At 54.6% G+C, this 16053-nt stretch overlaps 1 protein-coding gene across 2 annotated transcripts in view; it reads left to right on the forward strand.

Annotated features, from left to right (window-relative positions):
- The window catches only part of RXRA (retinoid X receptor alpha), a 105164-nt gene that overhangs the window by 64513 nt on the left and 24598 nt on the right, over positions 1 to 16053 (forward strand). For both annotated transcript variants that reach the window (XM_027731669.2, XM_039379607.1), the window contains exons 2-4: positions 4607 to 4872; positions 9348 to 9498; positions 10342 to 10521. In XM_027731669.2, the coding sequence (XP_027587470.1) occupies positions 4607 to 4872; positions 9348 to 9498; positions 10342 to 10521 (597 nt within the window). The remainder of the gene's footprint in view (positions 1 to 4606; positions 4873 to 9347; positions 9499 to 10341; positions 10522 to 16053) is intronic.

Here is a 16053-nt window from a genome sequence, read left to right on the forward strand (position 1 = left end):
TGGGTGACCTTCCAAATCTCGGCTGGTGTTGGAGACAGGCACGTGGAGTGTTCCCACTGTGTGTTCCCACCGAGCCCTGGAGTGCCTGCAGACCCCTCTGATCCCACCCAGAAGGGCTGTGGGCTGTGTCCTGGAGCTTCAGCTCTACTCAGCTGCAGAAAAACACGACTTGGGGAGTCTGTTTGTGCCTTGAAATATGTTTTTTTTTTTAACTTCCCCTCTCGCAGAAGCCGACTGCCGAGGCACCGAGCTGCTGAGGAAACTCCCTGGATATGCCAGAAAAGGTTTTCCAGCAGAGCTAGGTCACTGTAGTTTTACTGGCAAAGCCTCTTAAGCATAAATGAAGATTATTCTGGTGAAAGCTTATGCTGGTACAGTTTATTCTGGTACAAATGAGCTATCCTGGGGAAAAAAAAAAAAAAAAAAAAAAAAGCACCTCTGCGCTGTTGGAATTGTTTCTGCTTTGGGACATTTTGTGGTCTAGAAATGTTAAAATCACAGCCCTTCGTGATACTGCCGGATCAGCAAAAGCTGGTTTAGCTGCTGCAGACGTGCCCTGGCCAAGCAGCAGCACTTGGAGTCCCGTGCACTGCGTGACAAAATGCCACAGGGGAAGGATTGCAAGGGCTGGTGGCATTCCGGATGCTTCCAGCGACCGCAGCTCCCAGAGGGTCTGACCTGCCCATCTGGGATGCTTCCAGCCATGGATATTTGCTGGGTCCAAACTGGAGATTTGTGCTCTTGGCCCCAAGAATGCCAAGGGAGTGGAAAATAGCAGTAGAGCTGCCCAGGGATGTTGGGTACTTGGCTGCACTGGTCTGATGCAGCTGGATGAAAATGGGGGCAAATGTTTTATGAAGATGGTTTTTTCCCCTCATTGAACATTATTAATAATATCCTTGTTCCTTTTCTTCTTATGGTGATGATAATAGTAAGCAAGTTCTGTCTATCACAGAGGCAGGAGGGAAAAAGAACCACAGGAAAGGTTGATTCAGCAGTTGAGATGCTACCCTGCATCTTGCAGTAGCCAGGATCTATTCCCAGCTTTGGCTCCCATTTCCTGTGTGACCTTGGTGAAGGTCACATCAACCTTCAAAGCCAAATTTTTACGTCTTTGTCTGCTAGAAGGGCTCCTGCCTCCTCAGGGGCATTGCTCTCCCCGTGCCTCAGCTTCCCCACCCAGGATGGTGGAATCCTGAAGAGATCTTGGAAAGACAGGTACCTGCTGAGGGAAAGGGCAGGGAGGAGCACACTGTGCCAGAAAAAACAAGGCTCAGGCTCGTTATCTGGAGGCCAGATCAGAACCCTCTGGCTCTGGTATCCGTGTGATGGTTCCTGTGCCGCGGAGCAGAGCCGGGATCACGCCCGTGGCTCTGTGCAGCCACAGAGCACCATCACTGCAAGATGGATCACGTGGCCCTGCCCTGAATGTCATATTCTTTGGGAAAAATTCCCATCCAAATTTTGTGGCTGGCGGGTCCGTAGTTTAGAGGAAGAAAAAAGAGCTTCATTGCAAATTCTTCAGCTGCTGACGAGCTCTGGTTTCTGATCTCCCAATTGCCATGGGGCATCTTCTGGGATATATAGAGGTCGTTGTGCTTAAACAAAGGACACACAGAGAAAATAGCTGCAGTTGATGGGTGTGACAGAGGGGAAATGCTTTCAGAACTTTTTTTCTCTCTTTTTTTTTTTTTAATTTAGAAACAGGCACAGAGTTTATTTTGATCAAGAGATAGTCACACACAACAGCTTTAAATGGCAGAACTCCACAAGGAAAAGGAATAGTCTCACACTACTTGAACTGAAAATGCATTTGGGAAAATGCCTCCTGTGTTTGCTGCAGTCCAAGTGGTGTTCATCAGTTTGGGAATTTGTTTCAATTAAGGTTTTTTCCTCAGTCTAGGCTTTTTTTTCCTTTTTTAAAGCATTCATTTTTCATTCAGGGTCCTCTAGGATACTTGTGATGAGGGAGGAGGGTGAGCTCCTCATGTCCTGCTCCCAGTCCTCATCTCCCCACCTCGAGTCATTATTTTCTCAAAACTCATCTTCCTGCTGGGAACACTCCCCCTCGAGCCAGGGGCTGGCAGCATCTGCCCTGAGTTGCCTCAAGTGGACTCTTGATTTTGCTAAGGAAAAAACCCTAAACCCTTTTCCATATTTGCCTGTTGTTTGGAGGTAAAACTTTTCCCATTGCTGCAGCTCTTCCAGCGGGGTTTTGGAGGGGGGAGTGTTTGGATGAGCAGTGGAAACATCCCAGTGTCCAGAGGGTTGCTTGAGCTGGACTCTGAAGGAGTTCAGGTCTGGTTTGGATTTCAGAGCATGTGGCCAAGGGGTTTGGGTGAAAACACACCCAAATCTGTCCATGCCAGCACCCACACCTCCCTGTTCCATGCTCAGTTAGTCCTCTCCTTTCCTTTTTGTTGTTGCCTGAATTATTCTCTCTGGACCATCCCTCCCACACACCCCCAGTTCATGACTGGGTGCTGGGTGCTGGGGATCACATCCATGTGTGAACAGGGTGGATGAGGGGAGCTGATGTGGTGACATGGGATGTGCAGGGACGGGGAGCTCCCGTGGTACCCCGGGGACGGGGATTTTGGGAGAGGTACCGGCCCCACATGTGCTTTGCTTTCTGATGTGCTTGAGTAGACGTGGGCTGGTCGCCAGTAACCTGCCTGTGACCTCTCCTGCCTTAAATATTCAGGATCTTTTAAAAGGAAAGACTGGGCTTTGCTGCCTTCCCTTTGCCGGCAGGTCAAGTACCTGTTTCCCCTGGCTGGGGATCCGGTGCATCCTTGGAAGGTGTCCACCCATCACCTCGGCTCTGGGTGTTTCTGGGGTCCTTCAAACCTGGCTGGGACCCCCTAACTCTGCTCCAGGATGAGCTCCTGCCTTTTCCCCCTGCTGGGATGGCAGTGGGGAAAAAACACCAGGAGGAGAGAGCCGGGAAGCACAATCCCACTGTGCTAGAGCCCCGGAGCAGACCCCGAAGCCTCAAGGAATTTCCTGGGGTTCCTGTTGTGCCGCCCGCACGTCACTCAGCCAGAGGTGACGTGGTGGCCTGAGGTTGTTTTATATCAACATCCTTTGAGAGCCAATCGAGGCCGGGCCCCCAGGGACAGGGATGCTCCCTTCCAACACAGACCAGGGATGCTGATGGGATGCTGGGGGCTGTGATGGGATTCTGGAGGCAGCAGTGGGGTTCTGCGGGCAGCAGTGGAATGCTGGGGGCAGCAGTGGTACTCTAGGTGCAGTGATGGGATGCTGGGGGCAGCAGTGGGATTCTGGGGGCAGCATTGGGATGCTGGGAGCAGTGATGGGACTCTAGGTGCAGCGATGGGATTCTGGTTCCATGGCTTTGCAAGAGGAGCATTGCTGCCTTGCTGAGCCTTCACTTCCTCATCCCGGGATTTCCCCACTGGGATGGGTGATCTCTGGGGAGGATTGCTGGGGCTGGGCTGCTGTGTGTTCAGCGAGCATGTTTCCCCACTGTGTAACATTCATGTGCTAATTGCTCCAAAATCCTGGGCAGACAGCTGGCTCCAAGCAGACTGAAGGCAACATTTTCCAGAATTTGGGGTCCGTAGCCAAAAGCAGTGGCTCCCAGACCCACCATGAAGGGCCCCTTGCCTAAGCGGTCGTACTGGTGCTTCCTCCTCTCTGGATCCACGTTTGCTGGTGTGAACTGGGGGGTCCTGGTGGGTGTCAGGGTGAGCAGTGGCCATGCTGGGGGGGGCCCCATCCACACTGCCCATCCGCCCCTGCCGCCTTCCGTCCGCTCCTGCTTGCAGCCTGCCCGGGGGCCACGAGCCAGCCCCTTCCTCGCTCGGGATTGTTTTGCAAGCAGCGTGACAGGATGAGGAGGAAATGTGCCAGGAATGGCTCCATGTCTCCTCTTGGGAGAATCGAAGTCTATTTATAACCCCCTCTTCCCGCCCCCCTCCTCCCGCTCCCCCGGGACGGCGGAGCCGCTGGGGCGCAGGCAGACACAGCCCGTCCTGTGCCTGCAGAGCTGCTCCCGCTCCCCATGCAGCAGGCAGGCGTGTTCCTCCTGGCCAGCACACAGAGCCACAGGATCATTTAGGTCAGAAAAAACCTCCAGGATCATCCAGTCCAACCCTTGAGCACACAGCCTTCCTTGTGGCACGCTGGTGTGTGGATGGACACACACATCAATTGTGTGATGCACAGACATGCTCTTGCTGCTGAACCACTGCTGCAGCCCCATGTTCTCCATGCATGGCCTGGCCCTGTGATAAATCCAAATTATCCTGTGGCATGGATGGCATCAGCTGGAGCAGCGATGCTGAGTCCCTGGCAGAGCTTAGAGCCAGGGTACAGCATGTGAGTGAGGTGGAGGAGGGCACTGATGCCTGTCTCAAGGTGGAAATGCTCTCAGCACCTCTCTTAATGCCTGTGTAGATGCTCCAACAGAAGATGGTTGGGAAAGATGGAGGTGCATTGGGAATTTTGGGGGAGGATGAAAAGCAGCCCCTTGGCAGGGCAAGGAGCAAGGGGTCTGCATCTCAGGGCTTGCTGTGGTGACACGTCAGAGCCTGTCCCAGCTGGGAGACTCAACCCTGTTTCTCTCTTTCTTCTCTTCCAGATTTCTCCAACCAAGTCAATTCCACATCCCTGAACTCTCCCACGAGCCGGGGGCCCATGGCCACCCCGTCCCTCCACCCGTCCATCGGGCCGGGCATCGGCTCCTCGCTGGGCTCCCCGGGCCAGCTGCACTCGCCCATCAGCACCCTGAGCTCGCCCATCAATGGCATGGGCCCTCCCTTCTCCGTCATCAGCTCCCCCATGGGCCCGCACTCAATGTCCGTCCCCTCCACCCCCAGCCTGGGATTTGGCACCAGCAGCCCACAGGTAAGTGGTGGGGATGTCTGTGCTGCTTGTTTAGCTGGGGAGAAGCCACGTCCGTGGGTTTCCTCATCCAGACAGGCCCCAAAGAGAGGCGAAAAGCAGAAGCCCAAAGGGAAAACTAAGCTGGAGGCATCCTGCTCCTTTGGCTGGAGCTGCCTGTGGGGCTGCCCTGGGTGGGCTGTGAGGGACCAGCAGAGCCAGAATATGGCCACGGATCACCTGTTTGTCCCCGAGTGAACAGGGGGTGAAAAGGGAGCAGTGACCACCCCTGGGTCACCTGCAGGCAGGAGCCAGAGCCACCCTAAGACTGTCTGTACCCTGGGATTATCACCTCAGCACATCCCCTCCAGGGCTGGCCCATGGTCCCAGTAGAATCATAGTTGTTAAGGTTGGAAAAGCCCTCTAAGGTTGTTGAGTCCAATCATTAACCCAACATTGCCAAGTCCACCACAAAATCATGCCCCCGAGGGCCACATCCACAAGCCTTTTGAACACTTCCAGGGATGGTGATTCCTGGACTAATCCTGTGCAGCCTGTTCCAATGCCTGACGATCCTTTCAGTGAAGAAATTTTCCCTAATAGCCAATCTAAACCTGGCACATGTTGAGGCTGTTCCTTCCTTGTCCTGTCACTTGTGCACACCCAGGGGTCCCCTGCCCGCTGCCCATTTCTCCTTGCAGGGGAAAGATTGGCCTTTGCTGGCAGAAGATTATGTAAAAAACCCTCCAACTAGGGAGAGATAAGCTCTTTTTAAAAATAGCCAGATCGGGGCGCTGGCCAGCCCCTGCCACCTGTTGCTGGCTGCTCGCACGGTATATGTTTAGTAAAAGGGCAGATTAAGGAATTGGCCACCACCTGCCACTCGCTGTGGGTTTATTTATTCCAGGCCCTCTCTGGGAGTCAAGCACCTGCCAGCACCTTTATTTTTAAATATTGGCTTGATTTATTTCCAGAGATAACAGGTCTTTCTACGTGGGGCTGTGCTGGGTCCCATCCCTAGGGACCCGCAGGCAGCTTCCCCAGGGTCCAGCATCCCAGTGCTGGACAGAGAGGCAGTTTGCCTTTGGATGAGATTCTCCCATGCAGGATCCAGCCCGTGACCCCCATAGACCTGCACCCTGCTCCCCACTGTGGGTGAGTGGGGTGGACACATTGCCTCCCATCCCGAGGGAAGGGGAACTGAAACGGCGCCTGGGAACGGGCAGTCAGAACAAAATTAGCAGCAGCAGCGCCAGAGTGGTGGGGAAGGAGCGGGAAGGGGGATGTGAGGCAACACGGGGTGAGCCACAAGCCGGGGAGACGACGGGGAAGGGGCGACGCGCCCCCAGCGCCGATTGTAAGGTGCAGTTTGCTTTTGGGGCTGGCAGGCCGGGGGAACTGAAACGAAACACAGCTACAGGGCAGGAAAGGGAAGCGAGAGCGTGGTGGGATGGTGCCGGGAGCGCGCTGGCAGCACCGCGGCTCCAGCCCTCGGCACGGCGCGAACGCCCGTCCTCTGTCCGGGGACTTGTCTTAAGTGGTTTTCCTCGAGGTGACAGTTCGGAGGCCTTCAGCCTAATGGCTCCTGCCATCTGTTCCCTGTCTGGGCGCATTAGGTCCCTGTCCCCATCCCTGCAGAGGCGCCTACCTGGGCCGGCAGAGGAGGAGGAGGAGGAGGAGGGTGCGAGGCCGATGCGCGGAGGGGAGCGTGGCCCCCGCGCCGCTGCACCGGCCCGGCAGAGCGCCGGGGTAATGAGGCGTGTGGCCCCCGTCGCCGGGCGGGGATGGCACTGATGGAAGGTGGTTTGCATCAGATGGCAGATGCCACTTGCCATCAGGCCATGCCTCGTCGCCTCTGGAAAGCCAGCAGAGCAGAAGGGCACGCGGTGCGCGAGGTGCGGTGGGTCCCCAGGGTGGGGCCTCTCCACTCTGGCTCCACCAGGGTGGGGAGGAACCATCAGGCTCCCAAAACAGGGCATTCTACCTATCCCATCTGGTTCTGCAGAGGTGAGGATCCAGCAGCCCTCAGTGCCAGTGCTGGAGGATGCTCCAAGTGCTCCCCCTGCCCTCCCTCCAGCAGTGTGAGCTTCCCAGGATCCCACATGGTTTCTAAATGCAGCCCCAAAATCAGGACATGAGGCAGCGTGTCCTGCCATGGGATCTCAGCATACCAGGCCCTTGTGGGATGGGGATGCTGGTGCTGGGCTGGGCTGTGGGTGAGATGTGCAGGGCACGAATAGTTCGCAGTAGTGAGCAGGGTCCCAGCCAGACTGGGGGGGTCTAGACGCAGCAGCTCTGCAGCTTACCGGGGTTTAATGTATTACTTAAACCCTCTTACCTAAAAATTCTGTGAAAACACGAAAAAAAAGTGCAGGATTTTCAGTAAGAGCTGTGAGGGAGGGACTTTGCATGCAGCTTGCAGGGCTGTGTGGCGCAGCCGCCCCAGGCATCGCTGGCAGCAGCTCGGGGTGCCCGGGGGTGAGCGGGGAGAGATCAGACACGGGATTAGGCTTTTCCAGAGCCGCCGTCTGCCTTTGCACAATGCTCTTTGTAAGGGTGCCTGGGGGACCGGGGAAGGGGTGGGATTTTTTTTTTTTTTTTTTGGGTGGGAGGAGGAATAAAGCTCTGCTTGCCAGAAGGGACGGGATTCGGTCCCCTGGTGCAACGAGCTGAAGAGGGAAGGGAAGGCGCTGAGAGATTCTGGCATCACTGGGGAAGAAAAGCACTGATTCCTCCTGCGTCCCCACTCACTTGCTGAGCTGGAGCCATCCTGTCCCGGAGCAGAAGTGCTTTGCCAAGGCGAGGGGCTGCTGCCTCCCTCTCTGCCCCCTCCCTGCCTGCACGTGCTGCCAGTTTCTCTCGGTGACCAGCCGGGAGGGGAAGGCACGGGGCAGGCGCCAGGGTGGTGTGGGAACCCTGGGGTGCACGTGGTGCCTCCGCTGAGGTTTCGGGCCAGCACTGGGAGAGGAACCGATGACTTCCTCCGCCCCAGCCCGGGGCTGACTCAGCGCCCACCAGTTGATGCACGGGACCCCCACCCCTCCTGGGCTGGTCTTGCTCTGCTCACCATCCCACTGATGCTCTCAGGGGTCTGCTTGGGTGGACTCTGTGGACTTCTGAGGCTTGGGGAAGTGGTGGTGAAAGGCTTAACTTCGTCAGGCAGCCATGGCCTCTACCCTCAGTCCCACATGTCCACGGCCAATGATGCAGCGTGACACGAGCTGTAGCCACCAGCTGCACCTGGGAAATGGCTGCATTTCCCACAGAGTGCACTGGGAGGGATTGCTGGGGGTGGTGACCCTGAGTGGCAGCCCCTGCTCCCAGGGTAGCACAGTGAGAGCATGTGCCTGGGGACCCAAAGAGAGAGGTTTCTGCCTGGGGACCTGCTTGTCCCTCCCCTCTTTGCTCCATGGAACAGCAGCTGAAGCCCAGGATTGTATCCCTCAGTGACACCAGGTCCTGGCTGCCTTTGATTCATCAGCTGGCCCACCAGGGTGGGAGAGGGAGGCAGATCCATCACATTTCTCCAGGGTGGGTTTACCTGGCTCTGTTCTGTGGTTGTTAGTCATCTGCCTGCCAAATATTCCCCACCAGCCTGGAGACTTAAAAGCCGGAGGAATGGATGCTCTGCTCTAATTGACAGATCACAAGCCTTGGGACTTCCCTGAATTAATTTGTGACAAGTGCAATTGCTGAGGATCTCTACTAGGTAGAGAAACACAACAAACTGAAGCAGGATCCTGTGTATCCAACTTGAGTTTAGAGGTTGACAGTGATGGTGGCTCTGCGACAGTCCCCAGTGCAGTGGTCCCAGCAGAGGAGCACTCTGTCCCTGAAGTCACCTAGTCTGGCTCCCCCTCAGACCCTCACAGGGTCTCCATGAGCTTGTCTCCCTTATTGATGGGTCAATCCTACATCTCCCTGCCTCAGTTTCTCTCTGTAGACAGGAGGATAACAGCCCTGCCCTGCTCCACAGGAATCCTTCACTCCACATCAGTGCCATGTCAGCACTCAGCTTCCACCCCATTCTTTGCTTGCTGGGGGCCAAGCTCACTGGGGAGGGAAGGAGACACATGTGGAAGTTGCAGAGACGTGTCCCACCCGAGCCAGTTCTGGAAAGCCAGACCCCGTTGCATCTGGGATCTATTTATTTACCATGAAGCGTTCCTTTGGAGAGATAATGCTGAAAGGATATGCACGAGTGTCCTGGCCTTCATCACCCATGCAAGCACTCGCTCCCAGCCAGCCCCTCTCCCACGAGCCATCACTGCAGACCGTCTTCCCTGCGTGCCCAGCTCTTATGCCAGGGCAGTGGGTGAGCACTCATGTGCCCAAATCATGAACCCAGAGGCTCAGCTTTGTGGTGGGTGTTTTAAGTGGTGCTGGTCCCCACTGGAAGCTTGTCCCCTGCTCGTCCACCCAGCCCCATGTCCCAGCTGGCACAGCCCCACATCCCATGTCCCTGGTCCCCACTGAGCCCTGTGCTTCTGCCTCGACAGCTCAACTCACCCATGAACTCCGTCACCAGCACAGAAGACATTAAGCCACCCCTGGGGCTCAATGGAGTCCTCAAAGTGCCAGCACATCCCTCAGGAACGATGGCCTCCTTCACCAAGCACATATGTGCCATCTGTGGGGACAGATCTTCAGGTAAGGCTGATGCCTGCCCCGGGAGGGGCTCACGGCGGTGGGCTCTGGATACGGGTGCTCTGGGAGAGGGTTGGCATGACTCCCCAGCTCCCTGTGGCACAGCTTCCTGTGCTCTCAGAGGAGAGATGAAAAGTCCCTTATTGACCAACCTGGTCCAGGGCAGGCTCTGAGCTGAGCTGGCAGACCCCAGGTCCCTGTTTAGCAGTGGGGTTACATCCTCAGCCCATCTGAAAACAAGGCATCAGTGAGTGTCCCTCCTTCTCCCCATTCTTTGGTCCGCAGTGGTACTGTCACACAGTGCCAGATAAAAAGATGAGCTTGACACAGAGTCTCTCCACTCTGGGAGATAAAGATGTGCTAATTCCCTTTATTCTCACACTGTTCTAAAAGCTCTCTGCTCCAGAAGAGCTCTGGTCGCCTAGTTAGTGAGTCCTTAGGGACCTCTCCTGTGCCTGTACCATGCACCCACCCTCCAATGCCAGCCCGAAGCCCAGGGTTTTGGAGGGTGGGTGCGTGGTACAGAGCATGCTGTCTCGTGTGCCTGGTGTGGGGGGTTCAGAGGGGGCACAGAGGGCACCCTTTGTTTCACTGCTGCACTGCCTGATGTATGCCTAAGAAATGCCGAGGGCTTTTCCTGCGTGGGAGGCAGGTTGCAGCCCACAGAGCGCATCCTGATTTTATGGAAGTCAAGTCAGGGCGAAGCCACTGCTCTTCAGCTCCTGCTCACGGCTGCAGGAAACCTTTGCCTCCCCCAGATCCCGCCGGGAGACAGGCCCCGGGGAAGAGCTGACGGTCCGTGTGGGGAGGAGGAGACACTTTTAACCCGAGTCTCGTTCCCCACAGGAAAACATTACGGGGTTTACAGCTGCGAGGGCTGCAAAGGCTTCTTCAAGCGCACGGTGCGGAAGGACCTCACCTACACCTGCCGCGACAACAAGGACTGTTTGATCGACAAGCGCCAGCGCAACCGCTGCCAGTACTGCCGCTACCAGAAGTGTCTGGCCATGGGCATGAAGAGAGAAGGTAAGGCCTGGCCTGCCCTCAGCACCCGTGGGTGCTGCAGGACTGTTTCCTTCCTTAGGAGGCTCCGTCAGGCTCCTGCCTGTGGCGTCACGGTGGGCACCTGGGGCAGCGTCACCTTGCCGGGGTGACAAAGGTGTGTGTGTCTCGTTTATACTTTGCTTTAGTGCCACAGCCAGGGCCTCCCGTGGGCTCCAGAGCAGCGCCGAGCCACAGAGTGGTGCCTGGTGATGGGTGGGCCATGGGCAGGGACACCTTCCACTAGCCCAGGTTGCTCCAAGCCCCATCCAACCTGGTCTTGAACACTTCCAGGGATGGGGCAGCCACAGCTTCTCTGTGCAGCCTGTGCCAGGGTTTCACCTCCCAGTCCAGTATCTGATTTTTTTCTCATGGGGAAGAAGAAAGAAATTCAGTCTCATAAAATATAGCTCTCCCCTCACTGGAACTTAAATTTAGGATCTAAACCTCCCTGGCAGTGCCTCTTTTAAGTGCTCTTTTTAAATACTGACTCCGTCTGTTCTAATCTGCTGGCAGAACAGGCTTTTACCAGACATGACGTGAAAATGACCCCAGTTCTCTGCTGCCTTCTCCCCTTACATCTTCAGAGCCACACTTGCCTCTCTGACAGGCTGATAAAACCGTCCCTGTGGCCAGCAGAGCTCCAGCCTGGGTCCCTTTGAAGAGCACTTAGTCCTGTCTGGAGCATTGATTAAATGGGGCAGTGCTGGAGCTGCACTGAGTGTTGGGCAGACCTTGCCACCCTCGATTTATGGGGTTACCCAAGGACCCACGACGTGCAGAGTCATCAAATGTCAAAGCTGTCTGTGCTGGAGGTGTGGGGGGATTGCTGGGGCACCCAGGGGACCTCCTTGGTCCTGCTGAGCTTAACCCTTTGTGCTCAGAACGAATCTTCCTGCCCCACCAGACCTCTGATCTTAAATCGAGAGGCTGAGGCATTCAGAGAGTGCCTGTGAGGGTGAGTGGGACAGTGCAGGTGTGTGTGGGGGCTGGCATTGCCCTGGATGCTGTGCAGAGGGGCAGAGACATGGAGAGCACTGGATCCCTTGGGAGATGTGCAGCAGGACAAGGAAAATCTAATCCAAAACCTGAGCCGTGGGAGACTCAGGTGACTAAAAAGAAGCCAAGAAGTCTCCTGTGTGTTCAGCAGCAGCACTTGCTTCTCAGGGGAGAAACGTGGAGCATCCCATTCCCCTGGCATCGCCTCCAGAGCCTTCCTTCAGCCCCCAGGACATCAGCCAAGGTCTGTAGGGTTGGGAAAACCAGCAGGAGTGCTGTAACTGCAGCCTGCAGTGACATCCTGTGAGCAGGTACCTGCGCTGTGCCTGCGTTAGCGGTGATTGCATGGGCAGCACCGCTCAAATTACGGGTCCATTAATTAACTTCTAAATGGTGGTGGAATTCCCCAGGGAGCGCGTACAGTAGGAGGACTCTATTAATTCATCTTGATTAACATTATCACAATGAATAGCAAATGAATTCATAACGATCAGACAGTTATTTAAAAGGGTGACAGATGGGATCTTGGTAACTCCAGAAGTGCGCTCAGGCAGTGCTGGCTGATCTGGTGAGGACAGCGTTGGAGAAGGGCAGGAAGCTGGTGATTTGGCAGACAGTAGATGATTGGGGCATAATCCCCATGTAGGGAAAGCTGGAATAACTCCCCTGGTCTCCAAATAAAGCTCTGTCTTGTTATAAACCTAAAAATTCAGTGCCTGGTGGAGATGTCCAAGTGTTGTCCTGGAGCTGAAAGTCAGAAGTTGGATCTCACTGAGCTTTGGTTTTGAGTGAAACTCTTTTGAGTTTCACATGTGATATCCACATGATTTGTCAAAAAAGAAATAAATCTCTTCCCATTGCAGCCATCCCAGCTCACTGCTGCTGCCCAGCCACTTTGCCAGCCAGAAATGTTGTCCTTGTCCTTACACCAGTCCTCCTGCATCCCACCTCTATTTTGGGGAAGAGCTTTGGGCTAAATCCTGCATTGCTAATTTTTTTTGCCTAAATACAACATAGCTGGCTTTCTGTCCTCTAGCATAAACTGTTGTATCTTTTAAGTAACAGAGCCAGGGTAATGGGCCTCATTTCCCTGTAAAATATCTTGCTCTGGAGACCTAATTTATAGCTGCGTAAAGGCATAGCAGATTCCTGCTGGGAAGTATCTGTCTTGTAGCCCAAAGGTACTTGGATGTTGTGGAAGTACAGTAAAACCCTCTACAGTGAGTACTGTGGCTGTGGTGAGAGGCAGAGCTGTGGTGGTGATGCTGGGAAGAAGAGGGATGAGGGTCACAGTCGTACCCAAAAACCTGTGCCAGAGAGTAAAAGGAAAGGAGCTTTTACTCAGCTGAGAAGTTGGATTAGAGAAGTAAAATCAACAGGACCTCTTGGGCAGCTGATGAAGGTCTGTAAGGGTTTGATCCTGAAAGCTGGGGGGTCTCTAGGTGAACATGCCAAGAGCAGACCCGGAGGGATGAACCTTGTGCTCGGCCAGGGTAGAAGCAGCAGCACGAGGGAGGTGAGAGGCAGAGGGTGGCTGTGGGGTACTGCTGGGAGGACAGGAATGGCTTCAGGGCTACAAGCCTTGGTTTAAAGGGGTGAAAGCCTCCAGGAACAGAAGATTCTTCCCATTGTGTGCATCTCTTCTTGCTGTTCCCTGAACATATAAGATAGTTCATGGTGAATGAGCCTCGCGGCTCTGAGATATTGCAGCTATAATAAATAAGCAACTGGGAACATTTTTCCCTTATGAATTACTGCCAGCTGTGTGAGGCTTTGGTTTTTATACTCTGTCTCCCACTAAATACCGGATAGTCAACAAAATTAAGATTACCATCAAGGATCTTGACTAATGCAGGGATTATTATTATTGTGGGGGAGGCTGTTTGTATCCAGAAGCAGAACTCTCCCTGCTTGATCTGTTACTCATTAGGGTCTAAGGTGTCTGTGGATCAGCAGCCTTGGATTTCAGAGGGGGGAAAAAGTGGAAACTGCCTTGGAGTTAGGGAGGCAGAGGAGGGAGTAAACACCCAGGGTCTTGGCATGAAGGGGTCTTGTGTGCAGTGCCGTTAGCTGGGTTAACATCGGAGGTGAAGGGGGTCATCAGAGGCTGCAAACGCGTTGCAGCTCGTCGCTGTCTCGTGTGAGGAGGTCCCGGCCCCTCCGTTGCTGGCAGCGCCGCCGGCTCGCCCGGCGAGCAGGAAATACCAGCGAGGAGCCCTTTCTCATGCTCCCGCCGGCCGCCCTTGGACGGCTCACAGGCAGCAGAGCGTTGGGAACCGGCACAGCCCGGCCCCGCCGCTCCGGCTGCCGCCTCTGCTTCCCCCGGCGCTGCCCCCGGACGTGAGCGGCTCCCCGTGCGAGCCAGCCCGGCTCCGCGGGACCTGCTGGGCTGCCAGCGGGGCTCCCCCGTGCCGGGCGGAGGGCTGGGCGCGCTGGGTTTGATGCCAACTGGGTAAAGTGGGTGTTGATGCATCTCCACCATCTCCACATCTCGTAGCCCGTGTGGAGACCACAGAGCTGTTCTCCTCCAGCACCTGCGGCTCAGGCTGCACAGCTGACCCCCAGGATCGTTCCTAAATCGGGTGCAGGTACCCTGACAGTGTGGCCTGGGTACAGCACGGCCGTGGCTTGTCTCCACCAGCTGCTGGGATGTGATCCAGAGCCATGCTCTGAGCACCCAGGACATCTGTCCAGCTGCACACCTGATCTCTGACTTCAAGGCTTTATTAAACTTCACAGCCTGAGTTAATTCTGCCCCTTCTCCTGTGTTTGTGGGTTGGTTTTCCCTCTCTCTCTTGCACTTCCGTCGAGCTGAGGGGTATAGCCTGGGAGAAGTTGGACTTGCAGCATCTCTAGTCCACAGTCTAGAGACCTTCCCATGTCTCCAGGGAGCTGTTTAGATATATCACTTAGTCCAGAGGGACTGTAGATTCCCCCTGTTCTAATTTGGAGCTCAGCTGCTGCACTAACAACAGTCTCTCACTGAGCTGTGCCCAATCCCCTGCCATAGCTGTGCATTCCCTCTGCACCCCCTGGAGCTCGAGCCATCCCGGCTCTTGGAGCATCTCTTGGGACCAACAGGAGCAAAAAGGGTCTGGGGAGAAAGAGCAGGAATTCAGGTTTCCAACCCACTGCCCAACTGAATGTAAAAGCAGGCAAGTGGCCATAGCCTAGTGGAGGGGCAGAGTTCAAGAGCACAGTTATATTTAGTAGTAATTTTGGAATGGAAAATGTCTTCCAGCTTAATGAGTTTGTTTCTTATATCCTTTTAAAGTGCTGCTGTTTAAACCAGCTGGTTAAATGATGCTGGGTTTATTTTTTTGTTTTTAAGGATGCTCCTGGGTTGAGAAAAAAGGTTTGGTTTATGGTTTTCTCTCCTTTGCCAATGTTGCTGTTTGCTTACACTTCAGTACCTGGCTTTGGAGAGTGAAGTGAGCTAGGGATTTTTGCTGTTGCTTTCCAGAGTTGTTCCTCATGTGAACTAACTGCGTGCAAAGGTTTCAATCCACTTTTTAACACTACAGAGTTATATTTTTTAATTACCACAGTGGTATTTTGTGTTCCTTAAAAAATTCCAGTGATCAATTGAAAATGCTGGAGAAAAAAACAACCACTGTTTATTTCACGTGTCTCAGCTTTTGAGGTTGTTTACAGTAGCAGAAAGCTGCACCTCTGAAGAAAAAAAAAGGTGACACACGAAAGCAAAGCAGAAGAAATGCTGTCTGAATTAGTTTCCTCAGCTGTCGTGGCATTTTCGATACAAACAGGTACCTCAGGCATAAGCACTTCAAGGTGCTGATGATCCACAGTGAAGATGTGGCTTCATAAAAGGCAGCAGAGGCCAATAAATTCCACTGTGAGTGAAATGGAAATCCCCAATAACCCCCCACCCAGCTCCTCATAAATAACGAGCCACCCACCTGCAGGGTGGGAGAAGACTGAGCAGGTTTGGGGCTCGCAGGTTCTTTGGGCTGAGCATCGATGCCCTCCCCATGTGCTGACAGGCTCCCTGACCCCAGGGACTCCAGACACTGGGTGTGTCACCCAGAGAAAACCCCATTCAGTCCGTTTTTGGTGGGAGTGAATTATCCTTCCCCAGTCACCCACTCTGGTGCTCCTGGAAGGATGGATTTTCATCCCAGAAAGCACTCATGTGGGTGGTCATCAGAGCTGCTGTAGCCTCCACATCTATCCCAGCAAATACTCAAACCTGTGATGCTCCTGCCTGTGGGGGCTCTCAGAAACACCTCTGCCCTGTGGAAAATCCTGCCTCCCTTGGGCCTCTTCCTCCCTTTGTAAGCATTCCTTTGGTACAGAAGTGCAGTGCCCCATGAGCACCACTCACAGAGCTTGGTTTGGGCACCTGAACTGGGGCAGTTGTCACTTTGCCACGGACTCAGACTTGCTTTTTTAGCCATCAAATGCTGCCACACGAACAAAGACAAGGTGGCCAGTGTGATGTGGACACCAGCAGAGGATAGGTCTGGCATTTTGGCACATCAGCCCCTGGACCCAGTA

Source organism: Pipra filicauda, unplaced genomic scaffold, assembly GCF_003945595.2.
Source record: "Pipra filicauda isolate LSUMZ 115617 unplaced genomic scaffold, ASM394559v2 scaffold170_size1570365_pilon, whole genome shotgun sequence".
In the NCBI taxonomy this organism is placed as follows: Eukaryota; Metazoa; Chordata; class Aves; order Passeriformes; family Pipridae; genus Pipra; species Pipra filicauda.